At 33.6% G+C, this 21,196-nt stretch overlaps 2 protein-coding genes across 2 annotated transcripts in view; both read right to left on the bottom strand.

Annotated features, from left to right (window-relative positions):
* The window catches only part of LOC139885790 (26S proteasome non-ATPase regulatory subunit 4 homolog), a 178,064-nt gene that overhangs the window by 68,223 nt on the left and 88,645 nt on the right, over positions 1-21,196 (bottom strand). The window lies entirely within an intron of this gene.
* LOC139886445 (26S proteasome non-ATPase regulatory subunit 4 homolog) overlaps positions 8,178-21,196 on the bottom strand; it is a 79,309-nt gene continuing 66,290 nt past the window's right edge. Inside the window, exon 5 of the mRNA XM_071870267.1 lies at positions 8,178-8,289. Coding sequence (XP_071726368.1) covers positions 8,178-8,289 — 112 coding nt within the window. The remainder of the gene's footprint in view (positions 8,290-21,196) is intronic.

Genomic DNA, 21,196 nt, shown 5'->3' with positions numbered 1-21,196 from the left:
CCCTAAAATCCAGTGTAGTCCCCATATAGCTACTTTTCTTTACACTATTTTCCATCTCTACCCTCTAACACCTAACCTTTCTCTTTCACTATTTTGTCTTCAATTTTGTTCTTTCTTTCACTTATCTTCTATGTTAGAAGAAAAATATGAAAAACATCTGACGATAAAAATGTTGAAGATTTATGATAACTTTTGTACTATTGATGGAACAAATTTACTCATCTTCCGTATCCATTTTTCTCAAGAAATTAGACATCTCTGAGTAAGAATTATGAACGTGAACTGGGTCTCCTAATTTCTAATTTCGCATATCAAATCTTGAAACGTGCATCTTCAGTTCGTAACCCATTTGGATGAATATAAAAAAATACTATTATTTTTTTCGAAAAAATGAGTGGAGTATTGTACTTTATGTATGTATTTGATAACAGTTACGGGAGTATTTTTTAAAATATAAGTAGTGATTTTAAGATGATGTTTGATTTGCTAATTAGTTAAAGATGTATGGAATTTAATTATATGTAGCAATTTATATTTAGGGGCAAATTAGTCATTTAAACTATTCAGTTCGTTCATTTAGCATAAAAAGTAAACAACATTATTGTTTTAGTGATTACTCCATATTGTCATCCATATCTATACTGCCATCTATATCCATATGGAACTTAATAGCAAAAAAAGTAAACAGCCCCTAAAACAGACACCCTTATTGGAACTTAATTGAGTTGGTATTGTTTTTTTTTATTATTATTTTTTGACAAAAGTATACAATTAAAATTATTATTTGGCTCTATTTTTGGGCCAACAACAAGCGTCGATTTATTGGCGTCTTGACTGCCATTTAGAGCCTAAAGTGAATCCCAGGCTGGTTTTAAAACCCATGAAAATTTGATTATACCATTTTCATGGCGTCCCAATTTTATTTTTATTTTAATTTTTTTTTATACTAAAAAAAAAAAAAAACTTTTTACTCATTGGCCGGAGGTCCACACGGAAGCAATCTCTTTATTCGTCGAATAGAGAGAGGGATGACTTTTTCTACTTTCTGGGTAGAGAAAGGACTTGTTTCTATTCTCGGATAGGGGAAGAATTGTCTACATCTCACCTCCCTCATACACCACTCATTGTGGTATTGGGTTTTGTTGTTGTTGTTGTATACAATTAAAATTAATTAGTTTTTTTTTTTTTTGAAAAGCATAATTGTATTAAACATGAAACTATCAGGAGGCATAGGATCTGCCTCTGCAGTGTATCAGTACAACATGAGAATCACGACTAAGCTAAACAAAACTCGACAAAACAAAGGTGAAAAACTAAAATATTCTATACATCATAACACATCCTTAGGTTGCAAAGGCTGCAGCTCAAAGATTTGATTAACTTAAGAAGCCGAAAGATAGAAGTTTGGATTAGTTAACCACGTGTGCCAATCAATTTTCTTTCCTCTCGATCTTGTTGCCACCCATTCGAATGTTTTGACTTGTATTTCGTTAAGAGCTATCGGTACGTTCCAACATTTATTTTGGAATACCATATTGTTCCGGTTTTTCCAAATGAGATACGCACAACTCCACATTGAAGTTTGCCAAATTTTATTACCAAAACTCGAATGTGTGTTATTTGTAGTTGCATTTCCATCGAAAATTTCATGTAGCCTTAGTAGCAAAAAATTACCCAAATTCCACCATTTGAAAACAGGCTCCCAAACTTCGAAAGCGTGCTTACAAAAGATGAGTGAGTGATCCACGGATTCCAAATCGTCGTCGCAAAGCGGGCATCGTACACTATGAAGATCGATACCCCTTTTGCCTAACTCGAGTCTAATGGGAAGTCTTTTCTTTAGCACTCTCCACACAGATATTTCTATTTTTTTTTTTCACAAGACTATTCCTCAAAGTATTGGTTTGAGAGTTGCACAATGGTAGAGTTTGGTTGTCGAGTTCAGCTGCTAAAGTCCAATTTAAAAACACCATCAGAGGCCATAGACCAGTGCCATTTATCCACCTACCTGTGATCAAAAATAAAAGAAGATAATAACAAGGTTAGGTCTTCGAGTTCTCCAGTTGCTCGTCCAGTAGGTGATCTTCTCCAATTCCATGCATAACCTCCCTCAGGTATATGATCAAGAACAGTTACATGGGCAGATTGTTCGAGTCAATATAGTCTAGGGAACATCATGCATAATTTGTCTTCGCCAATCCAGTGATCATGCCAAAAGGAAGTATTACTCCCATATCCGATGACTTTGGTGAAAGAGCTTTTGAAATGGACATGGGAGTCTTCTATAGCCGAACCTGCTAAGATAATATTTCGCCAAGTACCTATTGTCGTAGAGTGAGAGAGTACATTATCCGAAAATAGGCCACCACATGAACCATGAATACTTCGAATTATTTTAACCTAAAGTAAGTCGGTTTCGGTTTTAAACCTCCACCACCACTTCCCCAAAAGTGCCAAGTTTTTATTTTTTAACGCCTCGATGTTTAAACCCCCATTTTCGTAAGAGTTTATGACATTTTTCCATTTGACCCATGACATTTTGGTCCCCGAACCCGGCCCACCCCAAAAGAAATTGCGCCTTACACTCTCAAGTAGTTTCATCACACATTGTGACACCCCGTACTAAATCATCATGTACGGACCATCAACAACAGGATCATTACAAGGTTAAGTACTATATGCGTTTTCAAAACAGAGTTTGCATTCATTAATAAAAGCTGACGTCATAACTAACGTCAAATGTTTTACAATCCAAAAGCATGCTTCGCTAAGTAGAAGCAATAAATAAGTGTACGTGACCCCAAAGGTCGTTACATAACATAGTTTCAAAAGAAAAAAAAAATAAGTTTGAATGCAAGATAAGTAGTCATGCGATAACAACTCTAAGCAGCGGGTTCTACAGCACAACTAGTACACAGCGGAAGCAACCTCAAGCACCTGAGAAATACATGCTTAAAAACGTCAACACAAAGGTTGGTGAGCTATAGTTTAAGTATAACAGTATGTAAGGTAGGCCACGAGATTTCAGTGCTACAACGAGCGTTTCAAAATAGTATGATAAAGTATATGTTAACCGTGGGCACTTGGTAACTAACTTAACGTTTATACCCCCTGAAAGTACACTTGGCAAGTGCGTATGTCTACGAAGTATTAAACACTCGTTAAATGCTAGCGCTACTAGCCCGAGTGGGGATGTCAAACCCTATGGATCCATATCTAAGATTCGCGTTCACGGTTCAAAAACCAATGATTAAACGTTACTGAGCTAAAGGGAATGTTTATGCCGTTGTATAACCCACACATATATAAGTTTAAGTACTCGTGCCTAGTATGTAAAACATAAAATCCGCATGTATTCTCAGTTCCCAAAATAAGTTAAAGTAAAAAGGGAATGCTATAACTCACAATGATAATGTAGTCGTAAAGTCGGTTTGGAAAAGGTGTGCAAGTAATCGGTCCGAAGGTCCTCAACCTAAGGCAAATAGTACTAAGTCAGTAATTCGTCTTAATAGGTTTAAAAGTATGTAATTAAGGTCTTAAGGGTCATCATCATTCATCATTAAACAAAAGGCGTAAAGTAGGTTTCGTTTATGAAAGTAGTTTAAAACAAAGTCTGACTTCAGTCAGTCACCACGGCCTCTACCCTTACTGAATTAAGGTGAGACCAGTGGCCATGGCTCTTTCTATGAGTCCATTAAGTGTGGTAAAATTTACAGAAGCAAACTCGTCTTGGTTTGACCGTGGCGACGATCTAAGTGCGAGTAGGTCAGAAATTTCTGCACAACGTTAAAGGACATAGTGACGATCGGAGGGCCATAAATCCTAAACCGTAACTCGGATTAAGACGAGTCCTATATGAAAAGTTATCTACTTGAAAATATCTATTTGAAAATAATGGTTAGAACAGCCCAGGTCTACTGGTATGTTACAGAAACAGCAGGTCAGTAGGTTTTGGACAGAAACAGTAAGTTTAGGTGAGTTCCGGTGGTCTTGGTGCTTGATGTTCATCACGGTTCTCATCCTTGATGCGTATAGCTTCAAGTGTACAACTCATTGATGTATCTACATCATCTTAACCAAGTCTTGACCATCATAACCCTAGTGCAAGTCTAAGACATGAAGCACAACTCACTTAAGAGTTGCATGTAGTTTGATGAACCAAAGTTACATCAAAGTCTTAGGTTTGACACTTACATGAACTATAATAGAAATATTGAACTCTAAACTTGAAAATAAACTAACTAATCAAGATCTTAAGATGTAGAACATAGTTCTTAGTTAGATCTTGAAGATCCAAGACTCAAAAGTCTAGATCAAGCATAAGTATACAAGGTTATATTTAAAGAAAACTTATTTGTATGTTCTTGAACTTTCAAGTTAATTTTTAGTTCCAAGAGATATGAGATCAAAGTTAACTAGTAACATTTGACCAATAACAACCAACAAACATAAATTAAAGTGCATGTAACTAAATAAACAAGTAAATAAGTTCATGGGTTGTTCATACTTTTAAAGATTCAACCAAGGTTTGATCTTTAAGTAAAGTAAACTTTAAGTTTACTTCAAGAACTACAAGTATGAGTTACAACACAAGAATTTAATCTTTGAAACATTATATGTAGAACCTAAACTAGAGAGTTTAGTTCTTGAATGTTCTTGTTAATACAAGATAAAGAAGAATAAACTAGGTAGTTTGATTCTTGAAAACATGTAAGTAGAGAAAGAAAAACAACTAGTAAGTAAGTAACAATAATCAAGTAAACAATTACAAGTAACAAAAGATTATAACAATCAAAGAATGATGATGATTTAAGGGTGTTAGGATTCGGTTTTGGCCAAGAAAGAAGAGAGAAAATATGTTCATGTTACTTACAATTTTGAAAGAAAAAGAGAGGAAAGTTGAGAGGATTTTGTGTGTGTGTGAGAATGAGAGAATGAGAGAGTTTGAAGTAATGAAAAAAATGTAACAAAATCCTCCCCATATGCTTGAAAAACAGACGGCATCAATGGGTCAAGGGGGAAGGAAAAGGTTTGTTGGTTACTAGCTTGTAAAGTCTTACAAAAGTTGGTTAATGGGTGTGTTTACATGGGAATGAGAAGTAACAAGATTCCAAGTGTAACTTAATCCATCTAGTTGCCATCTAAATGATACTTACAAGTCTTAGTGGACTAGTTAATCCACTTAAAATGTAGGGTGGGCTTATAAGCCCAAAGTCATAAGTCCATTTCACCAATAAAGCCCAAGTTCACTTAATTAACAAATTAAGTCCAATTAAAGCCCAAGTAACTAACTAATAACTTTAGTTAATTAAAATGATTAATAAAACTAATCATGAATGTAAATAATATTCTAAAATATTATTCGTGAAAGTTATGGGTGTCACAAAGACGTTTCGGGCACTTAAAAGTCAAGTACGGGCAATCATGGCAACATGTAAATGTAATTACATACATTCGTTTAATCACACGTATTAATAATAATAATTATTAATAAATAAACATTGAAAAATCCAGGGTCGTTACACACATGGCGGGGCACGAAAGAGCAAGAAATAGTACAACGGTAGACTCGTGAGAACCGCTTTAATAAGAACTAGCCTTCCCCCAAATGACATCGATCTCATCTTCCAACTCGAAAGTCTACTATTGAATTTATCAATGACCAGACGCCAATCCTCAAGTTTTTTCATTTTCGAACCAATGGGTAGACCTAGGTACTTGAAAGGAAACTTTCCAACTTGGCAACCCATATGTTGAGCTAGTGGGGTAAGTTCCCTTTGATCAATCCCAATCCCATAAATACAACTCTTTTGAAAATTGTCTTTTAAACCCGAAGCAACCTCAAAATATTTAAGGGGATTCATAAGATTTGAAGCATTTGAGTGACTCCATTCTCCAAAGAAAATGGTTTCGTCCGCATATTGAAGATGCAAAATTAGTTGTTCTTAAAATATTTCTAGGTTTTGGATTTCAAATTGTTCTTTATTGCATTGCAGATCGATTTTTATGTTCTTATATATATATATATATATATATATATATATATATATATATATATATATATATATATATATATATATATATATATATATATATATATATATATATAGTGGTAGGATCAAGGGAGAAGTAGCCAATCGGGGGGAAGCGGGGGGAAGCAATTTTTTTTTTCGTTTTTTGAAAAAACTTTGTTCACGAACATTATAGATTGGATGAAAATATGAACATTTAATAAAGACACTTTGTGATAAATGTTTTTATTTTGGCGGGAAAACGCTCGAAGAAGTAATATATAACTATTATCGTGTTTTTCGAGCGTATGTTGAGGTTTTAGATATTAGGGTTTAGATATTAGGGTTTATAAGGTTTAGATAGTAGGGTTTAGAAATTTAGGGTTTAGGGTTTAGATTTAGGATTTAGATTGAGTTTTTAACACGAACGGTTTAGAGTTTAGGGTTTAGGGTTTGGTGTTTTGGGTTTATGGAATAAACCCAAAACACCAAACCCTAAACCCTAAACTCTAAATCGGGCTAAATTTTACTTCACAAAACATGAAGAAAAAAACGTTCACATTCTTCACGAAACAATATTATCTTGAATGTTATTTTTGTCGATCGTTTCCCCGCCTAAATAATAACATTCATCTCGAAGTTTCCTTACTAAATGTTCACATTTTCGTGTGATCTTGATGCCGGAAAAAAATTTCCAAAAAAAAAAAAAAAAAAAAACGAATTTTTTTTTTCTTCCCCCCAATTGGTTACTTCCCCATTGATCTTGCCCATATATATATATATATATATATATATATATATATATATATATATATATATATATATATATATATATATATATATATATATATATATATATATAATTAGTTTAAAGAAACGTGAGTTCACGGGTTTATTTAAAAAGAGATATAAAGGGACTTATAAAAAAATAACTAGCTTAAGACCCGCAAAATTTGCGAGAATTTTGTAAGGGACAAATCAAATATCGAATTGTCCAAATAATACGAATTTATAAAGTATTATTTAGGTTGTTTAAAAATCAATCAAAACAATAATAGAAGTAATGTTGAATTAATAATAATAACGAAGACAAGTTACAATCGAAAAAATAAAATAACGTGAAGTTGAAAGCCATAATACTGCAAAAAAAGCTTGACTTTGTAGTTAAACTTTTGATCGAGTTTTCTGTAGATCACTCCATGATTGTTATCTCCTAGCGTCTTGATGAATTGTATAGAGAGCAAAAGATGTTTGCTTTATTATTAGTATACTTGAATCTTCTTCAAAGTAATAGCGCATACTCTATATGTCTGCAATAAATTAAAATAAATTGCATTAGAACATTACATGAAACAAATAGTTCACAAGTGTTAATTATCAAATAATGTTGAAAGATATAACATTGTGAATGACGAGGCGAAATGTATTCCAATCACCTAATGTAAAAAATCATCCATAATAGATAAGTTGTCAATTTGCTCAAACATATTATTTTTATAATTGGACATATCAAATGATCTCCTTTGTCTACAAAATACTTTTTAGAAAATGTGTCTATTACATCTTTTTTCAAGCTATACATATCACATTATTGTCACAAAGGCATATACAATACAGATGACTATTGTGCAAAAACACATGAAACAAACGTTTAATTGATGAATTGGAAATAATTCTTAATCAAATTTCAAAGCATGCTTCGCAAGGCATTCCAATTGGTCCTCTTTTAGTCCCCCTTGCAAGGTTTTCACCAAAGTGTCCATAATAACTATTAACAAATTAACCACAAGCTTTATTTAACTCCCACACATATAGTTAATCCTCGTTATGTTTGGTTGTTATGACGACTTTTTCAACAACAAAATAAGCAGAGTAAAAACCAACATCAAACTGTCCAATCACGATTACATCTGCTAATCTCTAGAATTATGATTTGTCATCATTTAGTATTACTACTTACTAGTAGCCGACTAGATACGTACTACGTGCGGCTTAATCTCTTTTATATATAATAACAAAAGCTAAAATAGGTCATTTTAAAAAAGCCCAAACTAATCTTAACCACTCATTAAATTAATCATTAATGATCTACACCCTTAAATTTTTTCTAATATTGCTTATGACCTCATAATCCTAACCTTGAATTGTTTGATTATAAAACTACCCTTACACACAAAAAAGTGGCGGCCTCTTTTCTAATTTTATGGGTTTCGGGTTCAGCAAATCATCTTCATTCACATTCACGACATCCATATGGTAAAAAACCCTAGCTCTCTCCCTAAAATTGTCAAAAACAAACAAACAAATTCATATATATCGTTTCTCTACTTACATGCCCATGATCTGATAAAAATCTTATTTGAATCGATTGTGTTCGAATCTGCAAAACCCTAATTCCTCTAACAAATAATACTACTCTCAAAAAACCCTAAATCAATCACCAGCACTCGAATGTTACGTGAAAGTCCACAAATTCAAGACAAAAAAAACCCTAATTCTCCCCCAAATCATCAACTATGATCATATTCAAATCTAAAGGTTTCATCTACAAATCCAATCCGTTTCAACGTTGGAAGATTAATACGTTTCAAATTCAACGATATTGAAACAGGTCACCCAATTCGATCTAGCATTCACTGTTTCTTCATTCATCTTCATCGTTGAGCCGTCGCTGATATATATTGCTTGAAGATGGAAGAAATTAAACATGTTGAAGATAATCGATCCTGATAATCTCCATTTCAATCCAGTCCCAAATTTAATCATTAAATCATCATCTAATCGTTCGTATTAATCTGATCGTAAATTATGGTAAGTAAGAATTCATCTTCTATATCAAATTAGATTTTCTTTTTTTTTGCTTTTTAAATTAACGTTTTTTTTAGTTGAATAGTTATATGGAACGAGTAGTATGATAATCGATTCGCATAAATTTGGGTTTTAAGAACATAATTTCTTAGTGGATACAGGGATGCTGGTAGGGGGTGAACTGCAAGAACGGTGTCATACATGTAAGTTGCATCTCTTTTCTTTTCTCTTTTATACATTAAAAGAAGATAGTTGTGACAAAAGGTTAGTTTACAGATTTTTTTTGAAGACTAATGACGTTAGGAGTTTCTAAAGAGATTAATTGCAAGCAGGTATGATTGTTTTTTCAAACAAGTTTTAATCTTGGTGCAGAAGATGAATTAATAGTATTCTGCTTTAATACAATTCAAGTTATGCAAACATGTAATGTATTTAAGACTTTAAGTTTCTAGGCTAAATCAAACTGCTTTGGTCTTGACTATATGAATAGATGAATTGCAAGATCGAACAGTTATCCCATCATGTCATGACTCGAAAAATTTAGACTAATTTTGAACCAAACTCTCGATACGATTTAAAATTTTGACACGATAAACAAAGTCTGTTAGGTCGAGTCTCAAAAAAATTTTGAACTGTTTTCATATATGCAATTACCCTTCGACTATTCCCAACGATTCACGAACAACTATCTGTAAATAAACACATATACATTTAAATAAATATATATATATATATATATATATATATATATATATATATATATATATATATATATATATATATATATATATATATAGATTTATAGTAATATCATATATTATTTTTATTTACACAAATGAATTAAATCACATAAGTTTCTCTTTCATATATATATATATATGAAAGAGAAACTTATGTGATTTAATTCATTTGTGTAAATAAAAATAATATATGATATTACTATAAATCTATATATATATATATATATATATATATATATATATATATATATATATATATATATATATATATATATATATATATATATATATATATATATATATATATGAAAGGTATATTGAATATATATATATATAAATATATATATATATATATATATATATGATTTAGAATTTATTTAATAAACGCTCGTAGCACTCGTTTGTCATCTTGATAGTTATTAATCAAGTTAAAAATGAACTTATGTGATTTTAAAAATAAACGGTGATCTGAAAATTAGTGATATAAATTATAGGCTTATTAAAAATGTATTCATGAACTATTTGTTAAATTTTAGAACTTTTTTATATTTTACTCAGGATCGAGCGTGGGCAGTTGAGTTAATTTTTATCTAAACAATTAATGATTATTTTCATAAAATAATGACTAGAATAATTAAATATATTTAATTTAAAAATATGAGATTTTTCTGAAGACTTTTTTTATCCGCCACTGTGTAACAACGGGTACGAAATAATAGTCCGTAAAAACTGTCGGCACAAGATTTCAAAATGGAGGCTGCTATATTCAATTCACACGCGCTTATTATTATTATATATTATAATTATTATTATGTTTTTTTTTCTGTGCCCACTTGTACTACTACTTGCTTCATTCATCCGTTTTTATATTAATATTACTATTTGATACTGTGCTTAACTGAATACTGTGTTTGTTTCTTCAATCTATCTATTATCTATATGTATTTTATATATATATATATATATATATATATATATATATACATATATACATATGAGGAGATATATTTGATACCATCACCACAACTCTCATCTCTCGATCAACTGTGAATAACCAAACACCACCATTTTTTTTCATGCATACGATCACCACTCTTTCGGCCTTTAACACCACCACAATCCAACCACCACTTAAACCCATCACCATGTTAATTGACCATAACCATCCCTCTTGCTCGATGAACATAGAACCGACACCAAACCACCATTAACCCACCAACACTCATCGTTGTATCTATAATTTCTACAAGTTCTGCTCGAAATCATTACCTTCGAATAACCACCAAAACAGTCCGAAGACACCACAAGGCTACTACCATCGGTGTTGTTGTCTCCTGTTTCTTTAGCCTTCCCTTAATTGTCGAAGGTCACCAAAATAAACCACACCCACTTCCTATTATCACTTCTTCTCCAGCTTTATCACAACCTCACGAGCCACCACCATCAAATTGGTATTTGTTATCTTTTCATTTTCTGTTTCCTTTTGAATCACCATAGCCACCACCACCGCAACCACCTTCGAAACCACCATGGTCATGCTACTACTTCGCTGTTGTTATTGTTTCGGTGAAACAGTAAAAATACGTGTAAAGATGATGAGGAACCTGTCTACTTTCTTCCTGATCGAACAAAACAAAGCACCATCATCTTTTTGAATCATTCCTGTAGATATAGTAATCGATTATGAAAGCTGCAATTTGATTAGTTTCTGTTACGTGTTAATAATATAAACCGAACCCCACTTGTTTTGTTTTTAAGAAAAAGGATATTGAATTGATACAGATTTTTGGTTGGGCCATTAGTTTATTTCGGGCCATGTAAGTATTCAAACATGTTGGGCCGATTAATTGTTGTTGGGCCAATGTTTTTCAGTTGGGCCGAAATTGTTTTGCTGCTTGCTTTCGATTTAAGTTTAAAACGCAAATAGCGATAGGTGATGAATGATCATGGTGTCACGATGATGATGATGATGTTAATGATATTATAATGATTTAGCTATGATCATGACAAAAGGATCAATGATGATTGTGGTGATGCTAGTGGAAAAGAGAAAAAACCAAAAATCGAGTTAAAAGAAATAAAATTCTAATTTGATAAGAAATAAAACAATGGAGCATGGGTTAGGAGTGTTTGTGTGGAACGAGAGGTCGTGGGTTCGAGCCCTGTCTGAGGCATTTTTTTTAGGAAAAGCTTAAAGGTAGTTTACTCAATTTTAATATTATTATTATTATTATTATTATTATTATTATTATTATTATTATTATTATTATTATTAGAATAAAAAAATTTAAATTATTATTATTGTTATTATTATTATTATTATTATTATTATTATTATTATTATTATTATTATTATTATTATTAGTATAAGTATGATTATTATTATCAATATAAGTATCATTATTAGAATTATTATTATTATTATCATTTTTATTATTATTATTATTAAAAGAATCATTATTTTTAAAATTATCATTTTTATTAGAATTTTCATTTTCATTAAAATTATTAGTATTATCAAAAGTATCATTTAAAATTATTATTTTATTAAGATTTATATTATTATTAAAACTATTATTATTAAAACTACTTTTTTATTTAAAATTTCATTATCATTATTGTTATTATATTATTATAACAAATAAATATTTTGTATATAAAAATATACTTATACTGAAATTTTATTTGTCATAACCCGTCCTTAACCATAAGAACGCGTTAGATAACGTATGATTTCATTGCGAGGTATTGACCTCTATATGAGACATTTTTGAAAGAAAACTGCATATATTATACATTACAAACCATAACCATTATTTTTGTTACAAGCTTAAGACAATAAAAAGAAGATTAACGTTTAGCGATAATCTTCGACTTACAAACTTTACAAATGATGACAACAACACGGTTTCTAGCATATTTTACAATACAACATCTCGGATATGCAGTTTTATTTTTGACACAAACATGCGTACGCAAGATCCTGGTTAGATCCAACATGATGCAGCGGAAGCTTTAGAAATCACCTGAGAATAGACATGTTTTAAAAGGTCAACATAAAGTTGGTGAGATATAGGTTTAATGCCGGCAGCAATATATATATATATATAGACCACAAGATTTCGTATATAAACAGTTTAATAAAAGTATTCTAAGTGGTTGAGCACTCGGTAACCATACTTAACATTTTCACGTCGCATATTCCCTTTAATATGAAATCTTACTACACCGTACCAAGTGTAGTCACAAAACGAAGTACTGTGCAACCGTTGAATACTGGTCGTCCAGTCCGGTTGGGGTTGTCAGGCCCGATAGATCTATCAACAGGATTCGCGTTTACAATACCGCTGTAAATATTAGTTACCAAGCTACAGGGAAGTATGCCAGTGGTACAACTCAACGTAGAACATATTTTTCAGTTACTTGTGTCCATATCGTAAAACATAAAATACATGTATTCTCATCCCGAAATATTTAGAGTTTAAAAGTGGGACTATATACTCACTCTTGTCTTGATGATATATATATTTTGACTCGGTCTTCCGGTTGATATCACGAACCTATCCATATATAATATATCAATATGTTTTCATTTTTAAACAAACGTTATAAATATATATACTTGTTATACTTTTAATACTTTGAATAATTCCTTAGTCCGTAGTTAGCAGTTCGTTGTTAGTAATTCAATTTTAATGGTTCATTTTTAGATGTTTAATATACCCGCAATGAAATAAATAAAACCCCCAACGAAATAAATAAAACCCCATCGTATATGTATTGGTCGAGATTAATCTTGACCCATGGTACCGGTGTTGTCAAATGACGTGTTGCGTACATAAAGTACCGGTGTTGTCAAATGACGTGTTGCGTACAATCATGGGATCTTATGATTAATCTTCTCGTATTGTTTACGGGTGATCCTGAACCATATAAAATTAAATTATGAGTACATATATATAAAATATCATGTTATCTTAGAAATATGTGATTTATATCATTTTTTTCCAATTGATCCCGTAGTTGAAATGATCTAGGATAACCAATTTTGTTTCGGTCATAGTTTCTTCGTTACAAATCCGTTTTCGTTGATTCAAATTGCCATCTTCTTGGATCGAGTTCTTCTTTAAGACTATGAACTGTAAATACCTTTGTTTGTATTCAAAATCATACGGCATAAGTGAAACATTAGTGAAACATATGAAGTTAAACATTTTTGTTACAACAAAATCATTTAATGACCATTTTTTCTAAAAAATACTTATACTTTGAAAAACCAAGTTTTACCTTGTTAAATTAACATATAAATAAGTTATGTTACATGTCTTGAAGTATTTTAAAAGTTAAGTTAGAAGGATCTATTTAGTTTGCAAACAAGTTTGAAAACATTCAAACTATGTTCTTGTTGTTAAACTTTTGTACCACAAAATAAGATAGCTATATATATATGAATCGAATAAGGTTATGAACAAAGTTACTACCTCAAGTTACTTGGACAAGATTGCTGTAAAAGAGGAGTAAGAACCTAGAACCAAAAGGGTGATGGAATTGGATGAAAGATTGGAAGTAAACTTGTGTTCTTGGAAGGATTCTTGAAGTGTTTTTGTAAGAGTTTTCGTATGGTGATTAAGTGATGTTTTTATGGCTAGATCTTCATGGATATTAGCTGAATGGTTATGGAGGTTAAGGCTCTTAAAATTGTGTGTGTTTTAGTTAAAGGAAATGTGTAGTAAAATGAAAATGGAATGGAGTATAAATGGTGGTGTAAAAGGTGTATAAGTTTGTAATTTTGTGAAAAAATCTTTTAATCATGTGAAATTGTCATACTAGATAACAAAAGTAGTTACCTTATACATAAGGCATTGAACAAGGGCTGGTTGGTGGTGATTTGATGTGTATATACCAATAGTAAATACGTATAGAGGTTAGGTATGATACGAGTACATGTACTCTAGATATACGTATAGAAATCTTGTGAAAAATGGAATGAGAATTCAAATATAGCTATCTTTTGTGAATATACTTATATTGTTTTATGTATTTAAGTCCTTAAAAGTGATTAAATACATTACTTATACGATATATGTATAATCATTATAGGTCATAAGTATTTATGTCAAATAACGTTACGTATGGTTATCGTTTTGAAAACTTAAGTTAGTAGTTTCAAAATACACATATAACTTGTTGTTATTAATATAAAATGAGGTATTAAAACATTCTTTAATCATGTTAAATATGTATATATACATATATATACACAAACGTATAATTATCATATATTGTATAGTTCGTGATATCATCGGTCAAACTAGACGGTCAAACGTTGTGTAAAACTCTTTTCGGAAATATAAGTCTCAACAATTTGGTTTGCTTATCATGTTGGTAAGGTTTAATTTATGTAAATATCAATCTTATAAGTATAGAACGATCGAAAAAGTGCGGGTCGTTACATTACCTCCCCGTTAAATAAATTTCGTCCCGAAATTTTAAAATTTGTACCTATTTTGCGTCATCGAGAAACAAATGCGGATACTTTCGTTTCATCTGATCCTCTCGTTCCCAAGTAAACTCGGGACCTCTTCTAGCATTCCAACGAACCTTAACAATCGGTATATTGCTCTGTTTGAGCTGTTTAACTTCACGGTCCATGATTTCAATTGGTTCTTCGACGAATTGTAGTTTCTCGTCGACATGGATTTCTTCAAGAGGAATGGTGAGGTCTTCCTTTGCAAGACACTTCTTAAGGTTTGAGACGTGAAAGGTATTATGTACTCCGGCGAGTTGTTGCGGTAACTCGAGCCGATAAGCTACCGGTCCAATGCGTTCGATGATCTTAAACGGGCCTACGTACCTTGGGTTCAGTTTACCCCTTTTGCCGAAACGTATCACACCTTTCCAAGGTGACACCTTTAGCATAACCATGTCCCCGACCTGAAACTCTAATGGTTTCCTTCGAACATCGGCGTAGCTCTTTTGGCGACTACGGGCTGTTTTCAATCTCTCATTGATTTGTACTATCTTCTCGGTCGTTTCGTGTATGATTTCGGGACCAGTTAAATGTCGATCTCCTACTTCATTCCAACAGATAGGAGATCTACACTTCCTTCCATACAATGCTTCGAATGGCGCAGCTCCAATGCTCGCATGATAACTATTATTATACGAGAATTCTGCTAACGGTAGATATTTATCCCATCCGTTTCCAAAATCGATCACACATGCCCTGAGCATGTCTTCAAGAGTCTGAATTGTTCTTTCACTCTGCCCGTCGGTTTGCGGATGATATGCGGTGCTCATATCCAAACGAGTTCCTAGTGCCTCCTGTAGTGATTGCCAGAACTTTGAGGTAAATCTACTATCACGATCAGATATAATGGAAATAGGTATTCCATGCCTTGAAACTATTTCCTTTATATATAATCGTAATAATTTCTTCATTCTATCTGTTTCCTTTATAGGCAAGAAATGTGCAGATTTGGTAAGACGATCAACAATTACCCAAATGGTGTCGTATCCCCAGGCAGTCTTTGGTAACTTCGTGATGAAATCCATGGTAATACCGTCCCATTTCCATTCTGGAATTTCTGGTTGTTGAAGTAACCCTGACGGCTTCTGGTGTTCTGCTTTGACTTTGGAACAAGTTAAACACTCCCCAACATATGTTGCAACGTCTGTCTTTAAATTAGGCCACCAATAATGTGTCTTAAGATCTTGGTACATCTTTCCCACTCCAGGATGTATCGAATATCTTGTCTTATGTGCCTCGTTCAATATCAACTTCCTTAATCCACCCAACTTCGGTACCCAAATACGATTTGCAAAATATCGAATTCCATCTTCCCGTATAACGAGTTGCTTCTCATACTTCTTCATTATTTCATTTCCTATATTTTCTTTAGTAAGTGCTTCTCGTTGAGCCTCTTTGATTTGTGAGTTGAGATTCATGCGAATTTTTATGTTCATCGCTCGTACTCGAATTGGTTCTCGTTCCTTTCTGCTTAGTGCGTCAGCCACCACATTCGCTTTCCCGGGATGATAACGAATTTCACAATCATAGTCGTTTATTAACTCGACCCACCTACGTTGCCTCATGTTCAGCTGTTTCTGATCAAAAATATGTTGAAGGCTTTTATGATCAGTAAACACAGTGAATTTAACCCCATACAAGTAGTGTCTCCACATCTTCAATGCAAACACGACTGCTCCCAATTCTAGATCATGCGTCGTATAATTTCGCTCGTGAATCTTCAATTGTCGGGATGCAAATGCAATAACTTTCTTCCGTTGCATAAGAACACAACCAAAACCTTGTCGCGAAGCGTCACAATATATTTCAAAATCATCGTTCCCTTCTGGTAACGATAATATAGGCGCCGTAGTTAACTTCTTCTTCAGTATTTGAAATGCGTTCTCCTGCTCCGAGGTCCATTCATATTTCTTCCCTTTTTGCGTTAACGCTGTCAACGGCTTAGCTATTCGGGAAAAATCTTGAATAAACCTTCTATAATAACCGGCTAAACCCAAAAATTGGCGTATCTGCGTTGGTGTCTTAGGAGTCTCCCATTTTTCAATAGCTTCAGTTTTTGCTGGATCAACCTGAATTCCTTCGCTATTAACAACGTGACCAAGAAATTGCACTTCTTTCAACCAGAAAGCACACTTAGAAAATTTAGCATAAAGTTGTTCTTTTCTCAACAACTCCAGTATCAACCTTAAATGCTCTTCATGCTCTTGCTCACTCTTGGAATAGATAAGAATATCATCAATGAAAACGATAACAAACTTATCTAAATACGGACTACAAACTCGATTCATGAGGTCCATGAATACAGCTGGCGCATTCGTCAATCCAAACGGCATAACCAAAAATTCGTAATGACCATAACGTGTCCGAAAAGCAGTTTTCGGAATGTCCTCTTCTTTGACGCGTAGTTGATGATAGCCCGATCTTAAGTCGATTTTCGAATAAACACATGATCCTTGCAATTGATCAAATAAGTCATCAATTCTCGGTAGTGGATATCGATTCTTGATAGTTAACTTATTTAATTCACGATAGTCTATACACATCCTAAAAGATCCATCTTTCTTCTTAACAAACAAAATTGGAGCTCCCCACGGTGAAGTACTCGGTCGTATGAATCCACGGTCCAGTAATTCTTTTAACTGACTTTGAAGTTCTTTTAACTCGGACGGTGCAAGTCTATATGGAGCACGAGCCACTGATGCAGCTCCTGGTACTAAATCTATTTGAAATTCTACCGATCTAAATGGAGGTAATCCCGGCAATTCTTCCGGAAAAACTTCAGGAAAATCTCTTGCCACAGGCACGTCGTTGATGCACCTCTCTTTTTCTTTCTTTTCAACTTTATTAACATGTGCTAAGATAGCATAGCACCCTTTCTTCAAGCACTTTTGAGCTTTCAAATAACTAATGAGTTTTAGCTTTGAGTTACCCTTCTCTCCATAAATCATTACTGGCGTTTTATTCTTACGAGGAATGCGAATTACCTTCTTGGCGCACACAACTTCAGCTCCTATTTTGGACATCCAGTCCATGCCGACTATTACATCAAAACTTCCTAATTCTACGGGTATTAAGTCGATTTTAAACGTTTCTCCGGCTAGATTTATTTCACAATCACGACAAATTTTATCGGCTTTAATTAGTTTACCATTAGCTAACTCAATCATGTACTTAGCATCTAGAGGTAATGATGAACAATTCAATTTAGTGTAAAAATTTATACACACGTAACTTCTATCGGCGCCAGTATCAAATAAGACAGATGCTGATAAGTTATTAATGGTAAACGTACCCGTAACAAGCTCCGGGTCTTCTCGTGCCTCTCTAGCATTAATAACAAACGCTCTTCCACGTGCAGGTCCGCCATTCTGATTCGGGCACTGGCTCTTATAGTGACCTTGTTTTCCACACCCAAAACAAGTAATGTTAGCCAAAGCAGTTCTATTTGCGTTGGTGGCAGGAGTCTTGTTACCATTTGCATTTGTAACGAGAGCCTTACAATCTTCAGCAAGATGTCCCTGTCGATTGCATTTAGTGCACAACACACTACAGTAACCAAAATGATGTTTGTGACAACGGTTGCATAAAGGACTTTGTCCTTTGTAACCAAAGCCTGAACCGCTACCCGCACCTTTCGGGGTTTCTGGTTTCTTAAAAGATTGCTGTTGGTAACCTCGATCATAATTTCCGTTCCACTTCCTTTTGTTACTCGATACCTTCACCTCAGTAGTGAATGCTTTCTTATCCAGAATGACCTGATCCATTAACTCGTTCGCCATGGTTATAGCTTCATGAATTGTCTTAGGTTTCGACGCCGTAACGTTTGCCTTGACCTTTTTGGGCAAACCACCTTTGTACATTTCAATCTTCCGTGCTTCGGTTGGAACCAATTCAGGACATAGTAAAACCAATTCCATGAATCGCTGATTGTAGTTGGTGATTTCAGTACCAACCACCTTCAAACTTCGTAACTCATCTTCTAACTTAATAACCTCATTCCTTGGACAATACTCGGTGATTATCATTGCTTTGAATTCTTCCCATGGAGTATCATAAGCTACATCTCCTCCTACCGCCTTCACATAATTCTTCCACCACGTGAGTGCACTATCTTGTAAAGTGCACGATGCATACTTGGTCATGTCCTTTTCAACGCAACCACTTATTTTAAACACAGTCTCCATCTTTTCTATCCACCGAGTTAAACCGATCGGTCCTTCCGTTCCACTGAATGATGATGGCTTGCAAGCTTGGAACGTCTTGTAGGAGCATCCTACACGAGGATTTGGGTTAACTGCAGCACCTCTTGCAGCCTCGACCCATAACATTCTGTCGTTCACTCGCTGATTGATGAGTTCCTGGATTTCTTGTTCCGTCATTCGGTTCAATCGCGCCATATTCTTCTATAAGAATGAAAAGAAAATAATTATTCACATGGATTATTATAGATGTAGTGTGTATTTATAGTACATTATAGCTTATTAATAATATGAACCAGGTATTATTATAAAAGCCTTTTCTTCTTATTAGCGTTTTATAATTATATCTAGGGTAGTACCTACCCGTTAATGTCCATACTTAATAGCTTAGTACAGAATCAATTACTACCATCTAAATAATACTTAACCATGGAAAATTATTGCATTTCACACTTCACTATTTTACATATGCTTATCTTACATCGAACATTAAGCAAACCACACTAATAATATTATACAAAACATTATATGATCCCATGGTTTAATACAGCAGCGCATCGTTTGGTCTATTTCCCAAAACATTTATGTCCAGGGAATCCCCCAACGCGAATCCTAGCTGTCTCCCTACGTTTTGGCTGAGGAGCCGAAGAACTAGATGCGGGGATAGCACTAATAGGAATAGCGGGGATAGGGGTGGTAGTGTTGAGTGGAATTGGTGCCACATTATTCTCATTAAACTCGGGATTTGAATTTTCTAATTCACTAGCCTTTCGTTTCTTTCCTAGTTCGAACTCGTCTTTTGTAATTTCCTGTATTTCTTCCTCGGGTTCACTTTCCTCCTCGGGTTCACTTTCCTCCTCGGGTTCACTTTCCTCCTCGGGTTCACTTTCCGATATTTCTATAGTTGGTTCATCCGGAAATTGTGAGTCTTCCCCAAAAATACCACTTTCGTCATCGGATATGTTAATGACTGAAACACAATCTGAAGGTTCTGATTCGGAGTCGCTGAATGTGATAATAAGTTTTGAGCCCGACATCTATCACACAACAACTAACCTATTAGTACTACATAATATTTACACATAAATTTTAACCAACAGTGATAAGCAATGGTTTTTAAATCAGACCCGGTCAAAGTCCAGACTTACTAATGTATCCTAACGACTTCTCGGTTAGACACACTAATGCAAACCTGGTTCGCTAAGATCACCGCTCTGATACCACATGTCATAACCCGTCCTTAACCATAAGAACGCGTTAGATAACGTATGATTTCATTGCGAGGTATTGACCTCTATATGAGACATTTTTGAAAGAAAACTGCATATATTATACATTACAAACCATAACCATTATTTTTGTTACAAGCTTAAGACAATAAAAAGAAGATTAACGTTTAGCGATAATCTTCGACTTACAAACTTTACAAATGATGACAACAACACGGTTTCTAGCATATTTTACAATACAACATCTCGGATATGCAGTTTTATTTTTGACACAAACATGCGTACGCAAGATCCTGGTTAGATCCAACATGATGCAGCGGAAGCTTTAGAAATCACCTGAGAATAGACATGTTTTAAAAGGTCAACATAAAGTTGGTGAGATATAGGTTTAATGCCGGCAGCAATATATATATATATATAGACCACAAGATTTCGTATATAAACAGTTTAATAAAAGTATTCTAAGTGGTTGAGCACTCGGTAACCATACTTAACATTTTCACGTCGCATATTCCCTTTAATATGAAATCTTACTACACCGTACCAAGTGTAGTCACAAAACGAAGTACTGTGCAACCGTTGAATACTGGTCGTCCAGTCCGGTTGGGGTTGTCAGGCCCGATAGATCTATCAACAGGATTCGCGTTTACAATACCGCTGTAAATATTAGTTACCAAGC

This window comes from Rutidosis leptorrhynchoides, chromosome 1 (assembly GCF_046630445.1).
Source record: "Rutidosis leptorrhynchoides isolate AG116_Rl617_1_P2 chromosome 1, CSIRO_AGI_Rlap_v1, whole genome shotgun sequence".
NCBI lineage: Eukaryota > Viridiplantae > Streptophyta > Magnoliopsida > Asterales > Asteraceae > Rutidosis > Rutidosis leptorrhynchoides.
Note: the sequence above shows the minus strand (reverse complement) of the source record. Positions and strands in the feature narration are given on the sequence as shown.